The sequence below is a fragment of the Ochotona curzoniae genome, unplaced genomic scaffold (genome assembly GCF_017591425.1).
Source record: "Ochotona curzoniae isolate NIBS_2020 unplaced genomic scaffold, NIBS_Ocur_1.0 contig_2688, whole genome shotgun sequence".
Classification (NCBI taxonomy): Eukaryota; Metazoa; Chordata; class Mammalia; order Lagomorpha; family Ochotonidae; genus Ochotona; species Ochotona curzoniae.
Window position 1 is genome coordinate 18,173,433 of NW_024465553.1, and position 23,007 is coordinate 18,196,439.

The 23,007-nt window shown below is 58.7% G+C and overlaps 1 protein-coding gene and 1 long non-coding RNA gene across 2 annotated transcripts; one reads left to right on the forward strand and one right to left on the reverse strand.

Moving 5' to 3' along the window:
* Nucleotides 1–49: 49 nt before the first annotated feature.
* LOC121152992 lies at nucleotides 50–3,972 on the forward strand. The gene is made up of 3 exons (XR_005883329.1): nucleotides 50–218; nucleotides 749–1,463; nucleotides 2,112–3,972. It is a non-coding gene; the product is annotated as an uncharacterized LOC121152992 (long non-coding RNA).
* PAPLN (papilin, proteoglycan like sulfated glycoprotein) lies at nucleotides 906–22,239 on the reverse strand. Its single transcript, XM_040975330.1, has 26 exons — nucleotides 22,186–22,239; nucleotides 19,794–19,909; nucleotides 19,046–19,106; nucleotides 18,780–18,882; nucleotides 17,645–17,775; nucleotides 17,041–17,164; nucleotides 16,624–16,704; nucleotides 16,365–16,537; nucleotides 16,130–16,253; nucleotides 15,644–15,770; nucleotides 15,125–15,332; nucleotides 14,633–14,815; nucleotides 14,291–14,432; nucleotides 8,995–9,066; nucleotides 8,579–8,840; nucleotides 7,702–7,822; nucleotides 7,332–7,470; nucleotides 6,270–6,731; nucleotides 5,458–5,596; nucleotides 5,164–5,288; nucleotides 4,868–5,021; nucleotides 4,289–4,426; nucleotides 3,671–3,798; nucleotides 3,478–3,586; nucleotides 2,185–2,351; nucleotides 906–1,092 (listed from the first exon to the last, which is right to left on the reverse strand). The coding sequence occupies exons 1-26, from the start codon at nucleotides 22,237–22,239 to the stop codon at nucleotides 917–919; spliced, it is 3,819 nt and encodes a 1,272-aa protein (XP_040831264.1). The 3' UTR covers nucleotides 906–916.
* Between the last annotated feature and the right edge of the window lie 768 nt (nucleotides 22,240–23,007).

Consider the following 23,007-nt stretch of genomic DNA (forward strand, 5'->3'; position numbering starts at 1 on the left):
GTCTCCTTGTAACTGTACAGGACAGGCTGGGCAGCTCTGTACAGGCGTCAAATGACCCACCACGGGAGCTTTCAGGGGCCAGCTTCCGCAGGGACAGCTCTCTCACCCCAGGGCTCTGCTCCGAGATCTCCACGTATTCCACTTTGCTGGATAGGGTTCAGGCTGGCTGCTGCCCCACCCGAAGACAGAGGAGACTAGAGCATCAGCCATCGTCCCAGGTGAGACTTCGTTCTAGCACACAATACAAGGTACTTCGAAAAGTTCATGGAACATGGAATTTAAAAGTAGTTTATTTTGGTGCCCAAAAAACCTGAAGTCCATGCATACTTTTTCATGATATATACTTTCCATTAACTTTTTGAAGACCCCCTCATACTTCCTTGACCTAGGAGTTGGCATTCCCCTTTAAGACAAATGTTAACTTTGAGTTCATTTCATACTTCCCTGAAATCAACTTACTTTAAAGCACAGTGAGCCAATCCTGCGTATCAGCTGACATCACTAATTCAAGACTTTTCTGGAGTGACTAGAAGCTTTTTGAACATCATGGTGACACTCAAAAAGTTTCAGATTTCAGAGGTTTTGAATTAGAGGTGCTCAACTGGCAGTTTATGCAAATATTCAAAAAATCCAAGAAATTTAAAAATCTGAAAACGTTGTGCTCCCAGGCAGTTCAAGCTAAGAGGATGCCCAGCCTGTAACAGACAGTGGGAAGGGACATTGCAAAATGGATGTTCCCCTTTTCCAGATTCCTCTTCAACACCTGAGCAGCCTGTGCTGCTGTGGGAGATGGACGTGCCGCTGTGGCCACACTCCACGTGGGCAGACAACGGCTCGCTTGGCCAGCCGGAGTGCGTTTTCCCTCCTCCCCAGTCCTAAGAACTGCTGTGGCACCAGGGCTAAAGGGAGTGCGCCTTCATCCCTGCTGCCAGATGGGCTGAGTGTGGGGCTGGTACCGTGAACAGCTGGCACAGCAGAAGCTGGAGTAGTACTCGTTGCCACAGAGCTGGGCCTTCAGGATCAGATCACAGTTGGCCAGCTCCGGCTGGTCGATGCACTCCTTGCCGGGGTCCAAGGGCTGGGCGGCAGTGGCTACAGAACACAGGAGACAGAGGTGAGGAAAGTGCACGTTAAGGACTGTCACCTGCCACTTCTTCAGAGGAATGCAGCACTGGGACCACCACAAACCAGGGCTGCTGTGTAACCGCTGACACCTAAGTGTACACGCATGGTGAGGGGTTTGCGATTTCCACCCATTCTTTGGCCTCACTTTGGCAACGTGTGATCCTTCCTACTGATTCCTGGCCTCAGCCCAGCACGCAGTCCCTCCCAGACCCCGCAAAGACTTATTGACCAGATGGATGATGTCACATCTGAAGTCGGCCTTTACTCCTGAGACCTGAAGAACTAAGCAACACTGCATTGGCCTGTGGGCTGAGAGGAAGGGCAAGGCAGAACCTGCTGTGAGTAACATTTTGAGTTAGCAAGACCATGTGGTCTTCTTTTTTTACTGCTGTTTTAAAAAAAAATTTGTTTTTTTTGCAATCTCAGAAGTTTTGTGCTTTTGAAATCCCCAGCAGTTCTTAATCACCCCGTTCCCCAGAGAAGCCGATACATATTAGCCAAAGTGTGGTAACTGAGGCTGCAGCCCTACTGTAAACTCTTACAAGTGGCCTGTTAGAACTCCCTGTCAGTCTCATCCTGGTGTTTCCTCAGGCCTCACGGCCTTATCACACTGCACTCCTCGTGGCTTCCTGAAGTGGCTTTGAAGGCCCCAGCAGCAGCACCTTCCCCTAGAGTCAGACCTCATGTTCATCCTCTGCCCCTCCCCCCCCGCCCGTTCCCTCCCAAAGTGCCGCCATAGCAGACACAAGCAGTGAACAGCCTTAGGGAAGGTATGGTGTCAGTATAACCAGAGCACCACCTATGTGCATTTAGATAAAGGGCAAAGGCACTTAATGCCTGTTGTCACTATAACCCTACTGTGTCGGGCCAACTTTCTGGGAGCTGCTGCAGCCCCTGAGCATCACAGCAAGCGATCAGTGCCTTAGCTGTGCACAGAGCTGGGGAGCCAGTACCCAGCATAAGCATGTTTTCCTCCTCCTCAACAGCAAAACTACTCCGTGCCCTCCTCCATGCCATGCAGGGTACACCTTTTCCACACCATAGGAAGGCCCCTCTCACCTGGGGTGAGCACCTTCACCTCGGTGCTGCGGCTGACAGCCTGGCTCCCGCGGTAAGCGCTGCATGTGTAGGAGCCCTCATCCCTGGACTGTGAGTTGTGGATCAGCAGCGTGCCGTCTGGGGACTGGTGGACACGGTGGCCATCGGCCTGTACCGGCACCCCGTTTCTAGAGGGGAGAAGACAGAAGCAAATGAGAACATCTACAAGAACCAACAGCCCCTCCCAAAGGAGACACGGCACAAGAATGCCAAGGTCACAGTAACGCCAGGAGGGTGAGTTTTGACAAGCACAGCACACCGAGTCATTGTCGAAGTTTGCTGGCTCTTCATCTTCACAAAGGTACATATCCTGTGTGGGATGAAGCCACTGAAGGCCCAAGCACTCCCTGCCTCCTGGGAAGTGGGGAGCCAGCTAGCCAGAGTGGTTTTCTGGAACCAAGGGAGTGTTAGAGAGAGTGCATTACTCCCCAACAGTTCTAGGCTGGGGCCTGAAATGAGAAGCCAGGGGCTCAATCCAGGTCTCCCGAGTGAGTGGCAAGGCCCAAATCCTGGAACCGTCACCTGCCGCTCCCAGAACGCGCATTCGTAGGAACAGAGCCAGCACTCGTCCATCCATGTCAGAATGTGTCTCCACCCACATAACCACTAGGCCAAATTCCTGCCCCGGGAGGGAGCCTTCAAGGCTCCCCTCCCCCAGAGTCCAGCGATTGAGTCCAGGAGAATTGCACTGTCCAGAGAAATGTATTGTTAGAATGGGGAGGCTGGGGAGAGAGCTTGCAATTGATGCACAGATGCCCCAGCTGCAGGGTGGAGGACAGTCTCCCACAACCAAACCTGAGCCTCCCCAAAGTACCAGTAGTGCTAAGGTTACGAAACACTGTGTTGGCTGGGTGTTTAGCCAGCATCTCGGCACTCAGGGCTTTCATAGCTGGCTTCAGCTCCAAACGCCCAGTCTCTGCTAATGCAGCCTCAGGGGCAGCTCTGATGGCCCAGGTGACCGGTTCCTGCCACCCTAGGTAGGAAACCTTGCTCCAGCCCTAACCACTGCAGGCCTCTGGAGAACGAGTGTGTCTGCTGGCTCATCAAACATTTCAACAAATAAAACTCCAGTGCAGCAGCACCCATGGAAAAGCCAGCAGTCAGCTTCATTGTTTAGGAAGCGGGGACTGCAGGCCCTATCATGGTCACCAGGCCAAGAGGCAGAGGACAGAGACATCCCCAGCCCAGGTGACCACACAGACCTGGGAGCTTGTGAGGGTCCGAGGGTAGGAATTGCCGCAAAGAGAGCTTTACCTGGACCACCTGATGTTCACCCCTTCTCCTGCCACGGCACACTGCAGCCTGGCTGTGTCACCCTCTGGCACTGTGACAGCAGGGGGCAGCTTGGTAATGGTCAGTTCCCCTGGGCAGAAGAAGCTCTGTCAGCTGCTATATACATCGTGCCGTCCAGGACCTCTTGTGTGACATCAAAGAACTGCCACCTTACCTTCAACTCTGAGCTGAACCCACCGCTGATCTCGGTCCTGCCCATTGAAAGCAACGCACGCGTAGAAGCCGCCATCTTCCACAGCCACCTGGTTGATGACCAGGGAGCCATCGGGCAGCAACTGGTGTCTGGGAAGCAAACAGTCAGTTCAGGGGAGGATGAGGGAGTCAGAGGGCAGGGCAAGAGCGTCTTCCCATCCCCAATGAGGCTGAGTACAACTGCTCAGTGGGGTCAGGCCAGAGGGCTGGTGGGCCTTCAGCTGGCCAACGGCCAGCAGCCTAACACTAAATCATTTCCAACTTTCTCATAAAATTGTTCTGACTTTTTTTGTTCTTGCTATGCTCATTTAGTTCTACAACTTAGGGGCCCTGTGATGTTCAGTTTCTGTGAGTAGTATGGCTGGGGGAAGGGATCTAGGGCAAGCCCCCAGATCAAAATGGAGCTGCATTCTGGGTCACCTGTCAGCATGCCATGAGCGATACCGACACGTGGGCCAGCCTCTAATTTCTTAACACTCGGGAAAGGCCCAGAACCCAAATGTGCCCCTGTCCAAGGGCTTGGTGCCCAGCAGCCTCACTCAGGACCGACAGTGGAGGGAAGGAGAGGAGTTGAGGAAACCTCGGGGAGGACAGGAGCTGTCCGTCTCGGTGCCATTCGATGGTTGGGGGCGGGAAGCCTTCCGCCCGGCAGCTCAGCCGTGCCTGCTGCCCCACGCTGACCTCCACCGTGCCAGGCTGGTTCTGGTCCAGACGGAGCCTGCAGAACAAGCCATGCTTAGCTGTTTCTTCCCTCTGCAGGGAGCTGCCTGAGCCCTTCTCTCACCTGCCAGATTCACCTTCCTAAAATCACCCCTTGGTTCTGGACACCACAGATAAATGCTTGGCCAGGGGCAAGGGACTGTAAAAGCCACTGCCAGCTTCCTCCTTCAGCAGGTCACCACTGTGTCTCTCTCCTCCCCAATCTGCTGTGCACACCTGCCAAGACAGCCCTCCTGCCCTCTGTAAAACCCCATCCCTCCAAGCTCCCCCAGACCAGCCCTGGGTGCTTGTCCCTTCTCTGTTCCTACATGCTGGGCCTGCACACCTGCTAGGGTGCCCTTCCTTCTCAAAAGGACCCAGCTCAGGAAATCATCAGCAAAGGGACCACACCTCCCGAGCTTCGGGCAATCCCCATGGACTCAGGCTGCTGTGCTGTTACCTGGTTGCAGGCTGTGGGTGGGAGGAGGGGACAGTCCTCTGACCACTAGCATCCCCTCCCAGGCCGGAGTTCGGAGACCTGTGGCCCTGGGCTGGGTCCCGGGCCTGAGGAAAGCGCCCAGCCTCAGCCTCTGCTGGCATGGTCACATCACCCCCTAATAGGAGGTCGGAAGAAACACAAGGTGAGGTGTGGGGAGGGGACACCTGGGGGTCCCCAGACCCCTCACTGGCCTTGTCATCTGGTCCCTCCTGCCCCAGGGCCTGTGGGCGGCCGTTGTAGATGGAGTGAGGACAGACCTGTGACATGCAGCTGGATCTCCTGGGAGGCCTGGTCTGGCCGGGTGCCACCACAGCTGTAGCTGCCAGCGTCCTCGAGCCGCAGTGGGCTGATGACCAGAGAGCCATCGGGCTGCAGCTGATGCCTGAATGGGAGGGGGGAACATGGCCCTGGTCTCCCACAGGTGACACCAAATCCATTTATCTCCACCCATCACCCCGTCCCCATGCACTCCTGGGCTCAGTCCTGCAGTCACCCCAGGGGAGGACCTACCCACCCCAGCCAAAGGGGAAGGGACTAACCCTTACACACACCTGCCAGAGGAGATGGGCCGGCCATCTTTCTGCCACACAGCCTGGGGCACTGCAGAGGGATCCCCTCGGCAAAAGAGCTGTACTGCCTGCCCCGGGGATGCCTGCACCAGGAAGGGCTGGGAGCCTGCCAAGCTGACCCCAGGGAGGTGAGGAGTGAGGAGCTGCCACAGCAGAGGGGCACTCCCTGACCCTACAAGGGAGCGCTTGGGCCCTGCTACGTCAAAGGCACTGGCAGAGCCAAGCTCCAGAAGCACAAAGCATGGGAGATGCCCCCTTGTTGGCCTCATGCCCACATGCCCTGGCACTGTCACCTCGGCCCACCCCTGCAAGCCGGAGATGTGGACAAAGTGGGGAGGGTGCTGCCAGTGGAGGTGGGGGGAGTTCTAAATGACCTACTCTACTGCAGGGGTGTGGAGTTTGGGTTCTTAGTCTTCCCAAAACCCATTGTCACCACCACCGAATCCCAAGAGAATGACAAATGGGAGCCCATCCCAAGCCTCAACAGGAGGCAATGTGACTTGCCAGAGTTCATGAAGCCAGGAAGCTTGTCCAGTGAGGCAGTCATGGCAAACCCCACCCAAGTGTTGGGAGCCCCATCTGTCCCCCAAACATCCACAGGCATTAGTCGAGTGGGCTGTCTTTGGGGGCCTCAGTGTCCCTGTCTATGGAATGTGCCAACAAGGCCCACATGGAGTATCTGGAGGATTAGAAGTCAAACAGGGAGAGGAAAGGAGGAGGGAAGATGGGCAGCAGGGTCAGGTGACTGCAGTGGGCTCAGCCCTGGCATGGGCAGCCAGAAAGGTGGGCTCACCTGTGAGAGGGGCCAAAGGAGGGTGGCCCTGATGGTCTGGCATCTCTGCCTGGTCCGAGCACCAGGCCCCAGAGCTGTTCTCCAAAGGCCTGGCCAGGAAGGGCCTCGCCAGGGCCAAGCCCCTGGTCCTGTCGCCAGAGTCCCCCAGAAGGCAAGGGCTTTGCTGGCACCATGCCCCCCAGCCTCTGCTGGCTGGGGTCCCGCTGCTCTCCAGGGCCACCGCTGCCACCATGTGCATGGGTGCCCTGGCCAGAGGCCCCCGACTCTGGAAGGCGGGGCTCATGATGGGGTCCCCGGCAGGTGCTCATGCACTCCTGCTCCGAGGCAAAGTTATTGGCATTGCCATGACAACCACCATACCAGAAGCGGTTGCACCGGCCCACGGAGGCCACGAAGTACCAGCGGGCTGCCCAGTCTGTGCATGAGCCGTGGGCGCTGGGCAGCAGGCACTGCACAGGGTAGGCTGGGGGACAGGGTAGGATACATGTCACCCAGCTGCCCAGGAGCAAACAAAGCCTCCCCTCACCTCTGCCTGCTCAGCCCCACAGCCAGGCCTACCTGCACCCCTCTGTGCCAGGCTCTGGGGACACAGGCCTTTCTACCACTGTCTGTCCACTGCCCAGCCCTGCCCTGTCTGGGGGCCAGAGTAGCTTCCATCCACAGAGCTGGAGCCCTCCAACAGCTCAGAGTTCCCCCCCTCCCCCGCCCACCCGGCTGCCCGTTCGACACAGAGCAGCCCTCAGGCCCAGGCCTGAACCCAGCCCTGAAACCACCCCCAGAACTCTGGGACCTGCAGAGATGCCTAGCAGGGGCCTGTGCTCACCCCCTGAACCCCTCAAGGCATGCCCCACTGCCCTCCCAATCCCCACAAGCAGCCAAAGGCCTCATGTGCAAACTACCCAATAGCAGATCACTCCAGGTATCAGGTCCGGCACCCAGCAGGTGCTAGACAGCCATGAGTGGGAATAACCACTAGCCACTAGCCAAGTCCCTGGGCCTGGACAGGGTCAATGGGATGAGCACCCCCCCACGGAAGGAGGGTGCAGCACAGAGATGCACTCACCATAGCCGGGCTGGCCCACGCAGCCTTCCCCCAGGGGGCCTGCTGCAGAGGCCACATTGTCATAGCAACAGCCAAACTGGGAACCCCGACACTCCGCAGGCTCACTCTGCTGGGCCTGGGGCCAGTGGGCGTTGTGACCCTGGGGAGGAAGCCCAAAGTCAGAAGTAGGGAATACAGAGGTGAGAGTACAGAACTGTGAGCCCGAGGGGCCCAGCCCCAGGGGAGACCAGATGTCAGGAGCACCCTGGGTGCCCCAGGCCAGCCCGTTGTAGAGGCCCACTCCCTAGGAGAGGACAGTCCAGGCTCACAGGTTCACAGCGCCTGTTGACAATAACACTGAGCAGGCTCAGGGGTCACGCAAGCTACTCACCGTGGAAGCCACTGCTCTGGATCCTGGTCTGTTCACACGGCTGTCCCCACTGTAAGACCTCACACAGCCTGCCTGCTGGGGTCCCTGAGCCATGGACACCCCATCAGGGCAGCAGCCATACCTAGGAAGACAAGACCCAGCCCACACTCCCTCAGTACCAGTACGCAGGGTGAGGCCCCCGGGCAGGTCAGGGTATACTGGGTGCTCTGGGTACCCCAGACCCAACCACATTCAGCAGGTACCCCGTGCCTGACAGATCCTCAACTCCACATCCCACCACCAAACCAAGAAAGTGCTCTGGCAGAGCCCGTCCAAGAACCAGGCACCTCCAAGAACCCCAGCACCTCCTGAGGACCTGCAACCTACTCCATGCTTGTGGGAATTCAACTGGGAAGTGGCCAGCTGCTGTCCCCTATCCTAAGCCAAGATCAGAGAAGCCAAGTAACTGTTCCACCCCCGCCCCCGGTCAGCACGCAGCTGAGCCTGGCCTTATATAAGCTGCTGGCCCCAAAGGTTGGGGAATCCCAGAGTCCAAGGGAACAGGTACATTCAGGGCAGGCACTAGCAGGAGGACACCCACAGCAGGATGAGGAGTTGCTGTGGGATGATCAGCCCCTCTCTGCTGGGGCTGGACTAGGGCTGTTAGGAAAACCACCAGGATCTGGTCAGCCGCTGTCCAGCCTTTAGCCAGGTTCTGAGCCTGAGCCAGGTCGGGGTGGGGGGCTACCTTCTCAGAGCCCCCCGCCCCTGCCACATCTCAATAGCAGCTTGTGCAGACCAGGCAGCAAGCTCAGCCGAAGGCAGCAGCGTCTTCAGGGAGCAACATCAGGGCATTCCCCCAGGGGGGAGCCCACCTGTCCCCTCTGCCCACTCATACCTGCTCTGCTGACATGAGGCCCTGGGTCCTGGGCAGCCCTGCCACTGTGGCCCAAGCGACGTGGTGTAGCCATCAGGGCAGCACCCATGGGGGCTGTGTCTGCAATCATGGGGCCCTGGGCCAGACCTCAGGGGCGGCTGTAGATGGGGTGGCTGTGTGCCAGAGTTTGGACCAGGCTCTGGCTGCTGATGCCCCAAGTCAGGCCTGCGATTGTGCCAGGCTGTTGAGGACTCCCGGGCAGCCCATCGTTGGCTCCTGGAGTCTGGACAGGAGGGGACGCCAAAGCTGTGCTCACTGCCCACTAGGCTCCATTTGCTCCATACCCTCCCAGCAGCCCCTCTGCCACACCCCCACCCTTGACCTCCACACTGAAGGCGCCCCGGGCAGGGAAAAGGCTGCCACACTGGGATCCTCACCTGGCCGATCCACAGGTGGCCTGGGCTCACTGGGGCTGGGGTGGCTGTGGGGATCCTGCACACTGGGGACCCCTGTAGGACGGTGGGTACAGGCAGAAGGTGAGCCCAGGGCAGGGCAGGGCCTGGGACGCCGCCTGCCCAAGGCGCCTGGATTGCCAAGAATGTCTAGAGAAAAAGAGGCCAGGACCCCGACTCCCTGAGCCCATAACAAGGGTCACCCACTTTTCAGGATGAAGAGACAAGCAGCCTAATCTGCAAATGACAAAGAACTTGAGTGTTTCTCAAAGGAGACACACAAGGCCATCCAGCACACATCCCAAACATGGGAGCTACAAAACAGCACCCTCACCGACGCGGTGGCTCAGGGCAGCTCAGGGCTGCTCAGGGCTGCTCAGGGCTGGGGCTGACTCCTCCGGGCTGCTGGGGCTAGCTCAGGGTGGCTCAGGCCAGCTTGGGCTAGCTCAGGGTGGCTCGGGGCAGCTCAGAACTAGCCTGGGGCTGACTCCAGGCTGCTGGGGCTAGCTCAGGGTGGCCTGGGGTAGCTTGGGATAGGTCAGGCCAGCTCAAGGAGGCTCAGGGCCCAGCGGCTGGGAGGCATTCTCTCCTCCAACCTGGCGGTGGTACCTATCTCACTCCACTCCCAGTGCTAGCTTTCTGCTGCTGCGCCCCCACACAGGGGCAAGGGCTTCGGGACTAGTGTGTTGACCCGTTCACCAGGGAGCGAGCCAACAAGTGGGAGCTTGCTGTCTGCATATCTCAGCTCTGAAATCCAAAGGAAGGAAGAAAGGGAGGGAAAGAAAGAAAAAGAGAATTAACTGGGATCAGCACTGTAGCCTAACTGGGTAAGCCACCAAATACAGCACCAGCATCCCATATGGGCACCAGTTCAAGTCCCAACCGCTCCCTTTCGAATCCACCTCCCTGAGAAAGCAGCACAGGATGGTCCAACCCCTGGCCCTGCACCGTGTGGAGCCCAGTAAGCAGCTCCTGGCTCCAGCCATTGTGGCCATCTGGGGAGTGAACCGGCAGGTGAAAGTTCTCTAACTCTGCCATTCAAATTAGAAAAAAGAAAGAAAGAAAAACACTTTAACAGATGAACTGTACAGGATATGCATTTCACAACTCCATAAAACTAACTCATAGGAAACAAATGGATTAATGAAGGGTTACAAAAACCAACAAAAAAACAGATACAGTGAAAGACAAACTGCAGATTTTAATGGTGGCTTGTGACTGATCACCATAAACTTTCAATCTGTCTTAAGATTTTTTACCAACTTGGCCTCCTCCTCGTTAAATGTACTAGAACTCACCAGAATGGGCGACTGCCCTGACCGGCTCCGGCTCTGCAGGCTAACCCCTCTGCCTTCCAGCACTGGCATCCCATAATTTTTTTTTAAGTGACTACTATGGTATGTAACATTTATTAAACAGTTTCAACAAAATAACTAAAAAGATTTAGCACAAAATGTTGGAGAAACATGCAAAAGGTTAGATAGGTAAAATTGAGAAAAATGTAACACTATATGAAAGAAAATTTGAAGGCTCCAACCGCATCCTCAAATGCTCAGAGTGATCAATTTAAAATAATCTTCTATTTATTTAAAAAGCAGAGCAACAGAGAAAAAGAGAGGGAGAGAGACCTCTGGCCTTGGCTCCAGGGGTTCACTCCCCAAATGCCTGCAACAGCCAGAGCAGGGCCGGCCTCTGCTGAGAGCTCCGATTCCAGGCAGGCCGGCCACGGGGTGGCGAGCCCCAAGCACCTGGCCATGGTTCACTACCTCCTGAGCTCTTAGTGAGAAGGCTGACCAGAAGCTGCAGAGCCAGGGCTCCACCCTAGGACACAGACGTCAGAAGCTTAGCCCACTATACTAGCACAGCCTGCCCCCCCCAACCCCCTAGCCACACTCAATGTGGTATAGATGTTGAGGGCAGTGTTGGACACAACAGTTATGCCACTGCCCAAGACTCCGCCTCCCACAGTGGAGTGCCTAAGTTTGAGTCACAGTCCTGTCCCTGCCTCATCTTCCTGCTGAGGCAGGTGCCGCAGGTGGCAGGGAACAGCCATGGATCAGAGTCCTCCCACCCCACCCCACTGGGAGACCCAGACTGAGCTCCGAGCTCCCAGCTTCCATCTGGTCCAGCCCTAGCTTCCGCAGGCACTTGAGGTGTGAATCAGTCAGCAAATGAAAAGATCTGTCTCTCTCTGCTTCCAAAAATAAACTTAAAAATCTCTTAAAGAAACCCAAGTAAAGCTGCTGCTTGCCACATCTGCCCCCTTTACTGGCGCTGGTTAGCGTCTCAGCTGCTGCATTCCCAGCCTGGCTCTCTATTCACACTCCTGGGAAAGCAGTGGAGGTTGGTCCAAGTACTTGGGCCACTGCACCCACACGGGAGACCCGAAAGCGGCTCCTGGCTTCGGCCTGGTCCAGGGCTGGCCGTAGCAGCTATGTGGAGAGGGAACCAGAGGATCAAAGATTCTTTTGCTCTAACTCATTCAAATCTTTTCTTAAAATTTGGGGGTCTGCACTTGAGCAAGAACCTCAGAGCATACCCTACATCTGGGACCTGGGGAGGGTGGGAAATTGGGTAGGCCTTCTCCCTTTATACCCCCCTTTAAACATGAAGGAAACAATATGGAAAAAATACTAGTCTTATCCACTTTCCTGTAGCCTTTGAATCTTGTTACCCTAATTAACTATGTAAAGATTGTCTAAATAAATAAATAAAATTTGGGGGTCTGAGCTTGCCACGATGGCTCAACTGGCTAATCCTCTGGCCTGCAAACACTGGCTTGCAGCATATGGGTGCTGGTTCATGTCCTGGCTGCTCCACTTCCATCCAGTTCCCTGCTTGTGGCCTGGGAGAGCAGCAGAGGACGGCCCAAAGCTTTGGGACTCCACACCCATATAGGAGACCAGGACGAAGCTTCTGGTTCCGGGCTTCCAATCAGTCCAGTTCCGGCCACTGTAGCCATCTGGCCAGAGAACCAGCAGATGGAAGATCTGTCTCTAACTCTGTCAGGGTGGGGCCAGGTAAAGCCAGGAGCCCCATCCAGTTCACCCAGTGGACGACAAGGACACTAGCTGTGGAGTCATCACGGCCATCTCCAGGAGGGTATGTGCCCAGGAGGCCACACCCACCCCCAGGTGCCTGTCGGGGAGGGCAGCCCCTGCCTCCCACAGCCACCGCAGCATTTTACAGGCAGAATTTAAAGCACGAACAGGCTGGGGAGCCCCAGTGGCCCTCCCTTACTCCTATGCTTCCGATGGCTGCCCCGGCATTATCAGACACTGTGAAGTCCAGGGTAGCTGACCAACCCTGACAGGACCAGGCAGCATCTTACCAGCCCTGGAACCGCGGGCTCAGGGCCAGCTCTAGTGCCCCCTGCTGGCTGCAGAGTTTCTGACTGCCACCACCAGAGTAACTTCCACCTAAGTTTAAAAGGACTCTTGACTGACTCCTGGAGAAGTGTTCAGGTACACTCGGAGCACCTTGCATTTGTAAGTCCATCTTCTTAGCTTTTGTTTGCAAGTCCTAAGTCTCCCATCACTGGTTCACTCCCTAAACGACTGCAATGGCAGGTGCGAGCCAGAAACTCAATCCTGGAGTCCCACACGGGTGGCAGGGGCCCAAGCAGCGCAGCCATCACCTGCTGCCCCCTAAGGGCTGTGCTAGCAGCAGCCGGAATGGGAACCAGAGCCAGAACTCACTGTTCCACCTGAAGGTTCATGAGATCCGCACAGCTCGAATAGGTCACATCTGAATCAAGGTCACACCACGCACAAACTGTGCAGTTTGAAAAACATCTGAAGAATGTAAAATGTCCCATCGTTGACTTTTTGGGGAGAGGAAAGCTTGTGATTCAATCTGCTGGTCACTCCCCCAGTAGCTCCAACAGAGCCAAGCCCGGCATTGGGACCGCTCAGGAGATGTCCCACATGGATGGCAGGGACTCAAGTCACCAGAGTCACCACCTGCCATCAGCCAGGGCAGCAGAAAGTGAACATCAACAGCCAGGGGAGGGAACTGAGCAACACGGACACAGCAGCCGTTCCCCCAGATTTCACACTGCAGCTAGGACATCGAGGATGACACACATGACTAATGGCAGAGCACAGTTCCAGATCTGGACTCTAACAGTAGGGCCTGGTGCAGTAGCCTAGCAGCTAAAGTCCTCGCCTTGAACACGCCAATTCTAAACTCGGAAGTCCCGCTTCCCATCCAGCTCCCTGCTTGTGGCTTGGGAAAGCAGTCAAGGACGGCCCAAGGCCTTGGGACCCTGCACCTGTGTGGGAAACCCAGAAAAGGCTCCTGGCTCCTGGTTTCAGACTGGCTCAGCTCCAACCATTGTGGCCACTTGGGGAGTGAACCATCAGATCTTCCTCTCTCTCTCGCCTCTCTGTATATCTGACTTTCCAATTTAAAAAAAAAATCTTCAAAAAACCAAAATATAGTCAGGCATCACAGATGATGGCAGAAACCCCAGACATCGCACACCAGAGAGCGGGAGGGAAGGCAGTCACGGAACACACACTGCAGGGAAGCATGGCAAAGAACGAGCCCTTTCCGGGACGTGACCAAGGGCAACGGCGACTTGTTCCCAGACACTCGTGCAAGCACACAGCATTCACGCGAGGATGAAGGCAGCCACCAGGGTCCCTGCCTTCCCCGCGTGTCCGGACCTCGCTCCCCGCCCCTCCCTGAGTCCTCCTAGTCCCCGGTCAGCCTCGAGGCTGCCTCTGCCAGGAAGCATTCCAGAGCCCTGCACCCAGAGCTGGACCTCGAGGAGTTGGACACATTTTGCTGATGGTGACCCCAACAGCCCTGGCTCCACAAGCACATCAAAGCCACCTGCGGCCACAGCCAGCTGGGTCACAACCTAGGCCCGCCCTCTCCATGCCAGCCACACACCACCTCCAGGCTGGCCTTGGGCTGTGCCAGTGCCTGGAGGCTTCCTCCCCAGCAATGGGATAGGGCCACCGGGAGGCCAGGGCCACCGGGAAGGCAGAGGCAGACACGGGGTATGAGGCCGGCCTTCTCCACCACTCCCTGCCCTTGGCACTCAGCTGCTCACTCAACCAATACTGGGCTAAGCGGGCTCCATGTGGGGTACAAAGCCACCACGGCAGCACCAGGAAATGCAGAGTGACACCCACATGCCATTGTGCCTTGAAGGGTGGGAGCAGATGCTCTGGGGGATTGGTGGGGACTGGGAAAGTGGGGGAGGAGCCAGAGGCCAGCAGCTTCAGGAGAGCAGGGGCCAAGAGGCGCGCAGGGCACAGGGTGGCCTTACCTGGGGGCAGGTGGCAGGGCTGTGTGTTGCAGGGCTCCATGTCCACTGGCCTTGGGCGCCGCAAGTTCCGGCAGTGGCTGGGAGGGCCCAGGGCACAAACCACCTGTCGCCTCCGAACCCCCGAGTTGCAGCTCTTGGAGCACTAGGGCCCAGGATGGGAGTCAGGGAAGGGAGACCCTGAAGTTGGCATGGGGAGGACCCCAAGGGAGAGGGCACGAGGAGGATACCCCATGGAGAAGGGAGGAACACGGGGCACCCAAGGGGGGCGTGGGGGCCACCAAGAGACCCACAGCATACCGCAAGGGCAGGGAGGGGGGTTGAGCAGATGCAGGGGGCACTCACCATCCCCCAGGCGCCGATGTGCCAGGCCTGTCCAGCAAGGAAGGGACAGTCATCACGCACACAAGGCTCACTGAGGGGCGGTCGGTCCTCGAGGGGGCACGCCGTGGCAGGCAGCAAAGCCCCCTGGTCACTTCGGCAGGTGACACTCCGCCTCCGCACGCCAGTGCCACAGGTCACAGAGCACTGCAAGGACCCACCCTGAGCTCAAGCTCCCCCATCCCTGCCCCCCGAGCTTACACAGCCTGGCCTCAGAGTGCCCAGTCCAGGTGTCTCCCATGCCCCCTCATTTGCAATCCTGGCATGTGCAGGCATGGAAGTGACAGCTTGCAGCCCCAGCCCCTCCCTACACCCAGGAACAGAGGCCCCAGCTGCTGCTTCACACCAGGACCAAGGACACACACACACGCATGTCCAGCCTCAGCCTGGATGCCCACACCATGGACCCAGCTCCCCACACCCAGTCTGGGTAGCCAGCAGAGCAGCACAGCTCACCTCGGCCCAGGGCCCAGCCTTCCAGGTGGCACAGCGCTGCAGGTTGCAGGCCTGAGAGGCGGGTGGCTTGCCAGGCAGGCCTGAGCATGCTGCATCCTCCGCGGCCTCCTGGCCACCGGCCCCATCCAAGGAGACACAGTAGACGGAGCGGGACTGGGAGCCGCCTCCGCAGGAGACGGAGCAGGGGGACCAGGGGCCTGTCTTCCAGCTGTAGGGGATGGGGGATTAGAGGCTCAAGGGAGGCAGCCCAGGATGTCCACCGGCACCACCCCCCCTCTGCCCCTCAGCCAAGCCACATGCAGCTGGGACCTGCAGGAATTCCTGGAGGGTCTCGTCTCCTGTCACCAGCTGGGGGTAGACTGGGAGGGCTGAGTGGGCAGCCCTGGGCACTGGGCCCTGCCAGGTCCAGCTGCTGCCCCAGCCTCAGCCAGCGAGCACTGGGCTGCTCAACCCAGCAGCTCCACACCCACAATCAGCTTCCTTCCCCCGCAGGTTCTGGGGCAGAGGCAAGAGCCTCACCGCTTGCTCCGGGGGCAGGGCTGCAGGTTGCAGGGGCGGCGGGCAGCAGGCCGGGGCAGGCGCTGGCACAGGTGGTCGGGGTAGGCCTCTGTGTCGGTGGTGCAGAACACCAGCCGGGTCTGATAACCTGTGTGGGGACACATTCCCTGTGCGACCCCTTCCACGTCCCACAGTTCATCCCAACTGTTTGCAGCAACCCCTGGGTTGGGCACCACCATCTGCGCCCCACATGCAGATGAGCAAACTGAGACCAAGAGTTTCAGCCATCCTCAGCTCCCCGTGGAGCCCCTCCTCTGGGAAGCCCTCTCCAGTTCTCTTCAGCTAGGCCAGGGCCCTTCCTGGGAGCCCCTGGGGCCCCTGGGTTGTTTCCAAGGTGATCCCTACTGCATGACATATCTCACCTGCCTGTCCACCCCAGCCCCATCCCGGACCAGGGCACTGCCTGGTACACGGGGCACGTCCCTCCCCGGGCTGGGGTGCCCTCACCTCTGCCACAATCGGTGCTGCAGTCACTCCACGAGCTGTGGCTCCAGCTGAAGCCGGGGCGGGGGGTCCCCAATGGCAGGAAGTACTCGAAATGCACTCCGGGGTTCAGCTCCTGGCTCAGGAGCTGCCGCAGGAGAGGAGTCTCCCTGATTCCACCTGCCGGGTGCCCCTCCCACCCTCCTTGGCCCTGTGGCTCCTCCTGCCAGCCTGGGGCCCCGACACCTCATTGACTCACCTCGATGACCAGGGGCTCAGAGGTGGGACCCCGGGCCCGCAGCCGCTCGGGAACCAGCTCCCCCTCAGCGCCGCGTTCATACTGCAGGACCGTGCTGGCTGCCGGCAGCGCCCCAGCCGCCTCAATTGTCCAGCGCCCGTTGAGGTAGTACTGCCCGCGAGCATTCCTCACGGCTGAGTGAAAACCAGGACGGCTAAGGTCAGCCAGGACAGCAAACATCAGCTGACCCCCGGCTGAGCACCCCCAACACGGCTCTCACCCAGGAAGTTCCTGCTGGCCGCAGCCTCCTGGATACGGATGCTGGTGGCCCCCGCGGGAATCACGAACATCTGGTTATAGCCTGATGGGCAGAGACAGGGTGCCGAGCTGTCCTCCCACAGGCACCCCACCCCCAGGAGGCATGGCAAGGGGGGAGAATGGGGACTGGGAAGAAGAGTTGGGAGGCTTAAAGAGGTGGGGATGGGGCAGCGGGTAGAGATGGGGACAGGGGAAAGGATGGTGGGGGGCAGAGAAGGACAAGGGCTTGTGGGCACTCAGGGCCTCCAGCCACTCTGTCAGACCCTCTGCTGCCAGGAGGGCCACCTGGCTTGGAGCCACAGCCAGAGGGGGAGGCAGGCCAGGCAGGCACACCAGAGAGCCCAGTAAGAGCCATCTGCGGCCCTCCCAGGTGCCCCACCTCTGCCGAGGTCATTGGCATCAAAGGTGCCTCGGACAGGGTAGCAAGTGGAGCCATCACCCCCACACTGCAGACACTCGTCCTCCTGCTTGGGCGAGTCCAGCTTGTGGTCACAGCCGACGACCTGCCAGGCAGAGGCAAGCATTGCTGACACTGGAGCCCCAAGCAGCCCCGGGGTGGGGGTAAGTCTCCCAGCAAGCTGGAGCGTGGGGTTGGGGGGCGGAGAGGGGAGCGACTCCTGCTGCTCAGCCATGCCTCCCACTCTGGCCATGCCACCCTGTTGTCCTCTGGGGCCACTTCTCTGCCACAGAGCTTACGGGGGTGGGCCACCACAGGGTGAACCCCACACCCAAACCAGCCATAGCTCGTGCCAACCCAGGCTGCAGGAACACCTAGGAACAAGGGCCCATGCCCTGGGAGCTGCTGAGTCCCAGCAGGGGGGTGATTTCTGCAGCTCCGTTCACCCAAGCCTCCTTCCTGGCACACTCCAGGGAGTCTACTCATGCTATGAGGCAGGGAGGCAGGGAGGCATGAGGCCGCCTGGAGAGGACGTGGCTCTGGGAGAGCCACCTGTGGCCCACCACCACCTGGCAGGGACACTCACCCGGCAGCTGCCGTCCACACACACGTCCCGGCCACCTGGCTCGCAGGGGGTCCCGTCCACCACAGCTTCCCTGTGCTTGTAGTAGAAGCTCTCTCCCTTGGGGATGCAGTGCAGTGCACACTTGTCTGGGGCTGGGGAAACGGAGAGGTTGGCCTTCGAGGACTGCCTTGCATGGAATGCCTGGGGTCTATCCCAGCAACCCTGACTTTAGGGATGGGGGAGAAGGCAGTACCCCCGCTAATCGGCTACTCTCCTGCGACTATCAGAATTCTGCTCACGTCCAGGCTGCCTGACCCCAACACCAAAGGGCAACATGGGAGTATCATCAGCCAGGGCAAAGTACAACAACCAGAGCTGGAACACTCAGCTCCCAGCAACCTAGTGAGAGAGGTGGGCTCAGCTGAACACCAAGGAAGGAAGGGCCCCTCCTGCCGTGCGATGGAGTGCCCTGTCAGCTGTGCCTTATTTGTTCCCAGTGGCTCTCTAAGTGTGCACAGCACATCCTTAAAAATCTGTCCCCAGTCGGGATCCAGGAGCACGGAGGGCCACTGGTGCAGCCTGCCACACGGATGGGGGAGGGTTTAGAAGCCAGCTCCCATGCCCCAGGCAGCTCCCACTTATCTAGCAGCAGTCCAGGTCTAGCTCAGGTCTCCCAGCTCCTGGCTCTCCACCCTGTAGTTTGCCCCCTACACAGCGGCTGAAATTTGTCCCTTACAACCGCAGGGGTACCAACCCTACCTCCCCAAGACCTAGGAGGAATGCCCCTCAAAGAAAGCAAGGGACATCAGAGCCGGCTCTCACAGGACAGCCTCACCAGGGAAAGCAGGCAATCCCCCTTAGGCCCGTGGGGTGGGAACCTGCGGTACACAGCCCAGTTCAACCTGCAAAGCACCTGGGACCCAGTAATAAAACCGCGAAGTCTACATGAGACCCCAAAAAGGGGGGGGGGGGTTGGGAGAGCCAATGCAAGGGGCACCTGCGGGGAGGAGGGCGTGGGTCCAGGGTGGGAGACAGGATGAGGGCTGGGACCAAGGGACGGAGACCGGAGGGGGTGGGCAGGGAACCAGAGGGCGCTCCAGGCGGGTGCAGGACCAGGGCCCAGCGCTCGGGCCGGGGCCGCCTGCGTGCTGCTCACCGCCATAGTAGGGCAGCCACTTGTAGCGCTTTCCCTGGAACTCTGCGCCGTCGAACTCGGCACACTGCTCGGCCCGGAAGTCCCGGGCGCCGTCGGGGCAGCTCTGTGGGGTCGGAACGAGGAAGGTGGTGCCCCGGCGCTCCTGGGCGCCCCCGAGGGCTGCGGGAGCAGCGCGGGGTTTAGGGGACGCGACAGGCAAGAGAACCCCTCCCCGCAGCCAAGTAGGGGACGAAATCTGGACTCCCTTAGCCCCCCCAGCGCTTTACCTCGGTGCGGCACGAGCGGTGGCTCCGGAAGGGGCCCACGCAGCTGGAGCCTCCATCCCTTCTGTGGGCGAGAAAACAGGAGCGCCAGCGACCCCGCGGCTGCTCCACCGCGGGCCAGGAGCCTCTCGCTGGGCATTGGCAGGAGCAGGACTCAACCTCACTGTCCCGGGTCGGGGGTGGGGTACCTACCTCGGGACCACCCTGCCTCTCACAGCCCATTTCCGGGAACCACCCTGGGATTGTGCCCTTGGAGATAAAATCCCAAGGAACCCATGTTCTGCTAGGAAAGAGCCAATAGCCGGAGGTAAGACCCCCTGCCACACGTGTCTCCTCTCTCGCTTCTCCACGAGATCTCGGCCACCGGAAACCCTCGTGTCCTGCCCTTCTGCCCCACCCCGTCTGCCTACCTATCAGGGCACAGGACACACAGGGGCTTAACCAATGCCCGCAGGTGGGGCGCATGTGCACCTGATGAAGAGAATGCAAAGAACCTGCAGGTGTTAGAAGCTGCGATTCCACCACGTCTTGCACCTGCCAGGTGCCCTATGTTAGGTGCGGCCTGGGGAGCACGGCAGCCAGAGACCTGCTGCAGCTTCTCTGAAAAGAGGGGGTGCTTGCTGGAATCAGCTGCAGGGACTTGGGAGGTGACTTTATGTCCTGTCCTCTGCTGATGTCGCCTGCCTCTGGCTGGGATGCTCTCCTCCTCAACCTCTTAAGGTGCCAGGCCCACAGAGTGGGTCTCCCCTACCTCTGAGAGTAGCAGGGGCGCTCCCGGAAGCTGATGCCCCCTCCACAGGTGCGGCTGCAGGGGCTCCACTGGCTCCAGGGACCCCAGGCGTCAGCCTGCCGCCTCACGTTGAGGACCTGCAGAAGACAACACGCTTAGCGCCTAGCGTGTGAGTGAGTGTGGGCCTGGACACCCACAGGGTGCGCTGAGACTGCCCCTTGCACCATACACACACACACACCCCGGAGGGAGGACAGGTGGGGCGGGGCCCTGGAGCCCAAGATCGCCCCTTCTCCAGCCCGACCTGGAGGGCCCAACACTACCGCCAGGCACCACCAGACATGTTCATTAACAGCTTCAACATGGGGACCCCACCTGGGAGGAAGCCTCAGCAATGACAGGGCGGGCGGGGAGCAGGGGGCCTGCTGGAGAGGAAAGGAAGGCAGGAGGCGGCAGGGGACTGCAAGAGTACGCAAGGGTCTGCCAGGACCTAACCTGGTTCAGCTGTGGGTTCCACGTGGCTCAAAGGAGCCGCCCCCAGTGGGCTTCTCCGGCTCTGAGCTGCCAGGCCACACAGGGAGATTTCCTCCCCTCTGGATGATACTCCCTGGCCGGCACTGGTATGGGTCATCCTTGTGAGACACTGGGAGACCGAGCTCACCCCTGCCACCAAGAAGAGTAACGGCCTTGTGAGCAGGGGGGAAGCTGGTGGCAGGGGTGGCCTGTGGGCAGTGCTTCGCCTTGGTGCACCTGTGTGGCACTCTCTTCCAAAAGTTTCTGTGGCTTTGGCCTATTCAATTAGGAACTTAATATCCAGGGGGAGGAGGGTGGGAGGAGGGTCTTTCAGTCAATATGTGGTAGGGATTCCCGTCCAAGAGCACCCCAATAACCACCCCTCCACAACACTGTAAGAGAATTCCAGAATTTCACTCTTAAGCTGTGTATCAGGCTAGCCAAGATAAAGGCTTCATTCCCCAGGCTTCCTGCAGGCCACTGTAGCTTCCCCTCAAAGACAAACAAAGCAATGTACAGCTCCCTGTCAAGCACCCCAAGAAAGTGCTGGCCAAGGACTGCCACTGTGGGGCAGCAAACAAAGGTGCTTGTAACCCTAACAACCCATCGGAGCACTGGTTCAAGTCCCAGCTGCTCCCTTCTGATCCAGCTCCCTGCTAATGCATCTGGGAAAGCAGTGGAAGATGGTCCAAGGCTTGGGCTCCTGCCACACATGAGAACTGAAGGGGGCCGTGGCTCCTGCCTTTGGCCTTGTCCAGCTCCGGCTGTTGCAGCCATTAGAGTAGTCACAAGCTCTTTATCTCTCTCGACTCTTTCAATTTTTTAAAAGATTTATTTGCTTTTCTTGAAAAATCAGATTTACAGAGGGAAGAGACAGATAGCAAGACTTTCCATCTGCTGGGTCACTCCCCAAATGGCTGCAACGGCCAGAGCTGAACCAATCCGAAGCCAGGAGCCAGGAGCTTCTTCCAGGTCTTCCATGAAGGTCAGGGTCCTAAGATTTTGGGCCATCCTCGACTGCTTTCCCAGGGCACAAGCAGGGAGCTGGATGGGAAGTGGAAGAGCCAGGGCATGAACTGGCACCCATATGGGATCCTGGGGTTTGCAAGGGGAAGATTAGCCCACTGAGCCATCATGCTGGGCCCTGCCTTTCAAGTTTTGAAGGAATGAAGGCGGGGGGCGGGGGGAGGGCAGGGGTAAGAGAGATGTAAGCAAGGATGGGAGGGAAGACTCCAGCGAGCAGCACATGGGCGCAGGGGCAGGCCTTCATCCCTCCCAACCTCCACCTTCTGTCTAAAAGGAGTTTGAGGGTACTAGACTTGACTTCACACACCTGCTGAGGGCATGCTGCATTCTGGGGCTCCCAGGAGCCCCCATCCAAATCAGAGCTGCCCGCTGAGCAGGGTGGGTCATGGGGTACACCTGCTGAATTCCACACAGAGCCCGCCAGGCCTTAGGGGCTGCTTTTTTGCTCCTCCAGATCACCTCTGCCCCCGTGCCCAAGGGGACCAAACTGGCCAATTCCCAGAGCCAGTGAGCCCGTCTCAGGGGGCAGTCCTGATTGGCTCCAGCAGGTGGCAGGTATTTGGGGTTATTTAACTTGCACTTAGCAGCTCCCTGCACTGCGGCAGGGTGGGGTTTGGGGAGTGTTTCTCTGAAGCACTATATGGGACTGTATGGAGGTATGGAGGACAGTAGTGGGGGACGGGGCGGGGGGGGGAGTGTCGCCATCTTGGCCCAGCATCCTGCAGCAGTTGCAGGGAGTCGGGGGCCGGGCATCTCAGCCGACCCCACCTCTCTGGGCACAAGGTCCCTCTCCTGAGCGCACCGCTGTTCCCCCACCCCACCCACGTTCTCCATGGCATGCCCCGTGGTTCCGGGCCCACAAGGCCTCACTCACCGAAGATCCGGGCGCGGGGGCCAGCAGCAGCGGCACCAGCAAGAGCAGTCGCATCTCTGCCTGTGGGAGAGGCGGAGGGTTAGAGAGTGCTGGGCAGGGATGCCCGCCAGGAGGCCAGCGCAGACGCCAGCAGGGAGCACCGAGGTGTGCGTCTCCACGCACGTGGGAGAGACCGCGTCCATGGATGTTGGCTCAGGTTCAAGAACAGCTGGCTTCGGGGCAGTTAAAGCAGCTGCTGACTTGTTGAAAAGAGTTCAGAATCAAAGGGACGGAACTTAGTAAGAAGTTCATCAGTTCGTCCCATCAGCTGCTTGGCAAAGACTATTCAAAGAATCACTTGGAGTTGCTACCGAGATGTATTGATTCGTTTTGAAAAAGTCTCTGAAGACACTTTTGAAACAGCTGCTTCAAGACACAAGTATGGACTATCTCCTAGTTTAAACAGGGCCTTGTAAGCACGCCCTGCCATTCGGCCAGCTGGCCCTGTGAGTGGGGTGTGCGTGTGTAACACGCCTACGTGCAATATGGTGTGCATGTCCCACGTGCAGCGTGTCTCCTGAGCAGCGGGGGTGTATGGGTCACTGTGCGCACCTGCCTGGCAGGTCGTGTGCTCAGGTGTCACACCATTGTGTTCCGACATAAGCAATGCGGCACAAATCATCGCACAGGCACCGACTTGTGTGTTCCAACTCCACAACCTAATTCTACCCGTCTTTTTTGCAAAGTTCATGATGATTTCAATTTATGGGGGACAACGGAAGGCCAGTCTAGCAACATCTCTCCTGGCACAGCACACTTTGCTTGCGCTTGCTCCTTCAGCAC

Coding starts and splice junctions, on each gene's coding strand:
- PAPLN (XM_040975330.1), bottom strand. CDS start 22,239: ATGCGACTGCTCTTGCTGGTGCCGCTGCTGCTGGCCCCCGCGCCCGGA. Junction 16,705..17,040: donor TGCCAATGACCTCGGCAGAG/GTGGGGCACCTG, acceptor TCTGCCCATCAG/GCTATAACCAGATGTTCGTG. Junction 7,471..7,701: donor CCAGAGCAGTGGCTTCCACG/GTGAGTAGCTTG, acceptor CTTCCTCCCCAG/GGTCACAACGCCCACTGGCC.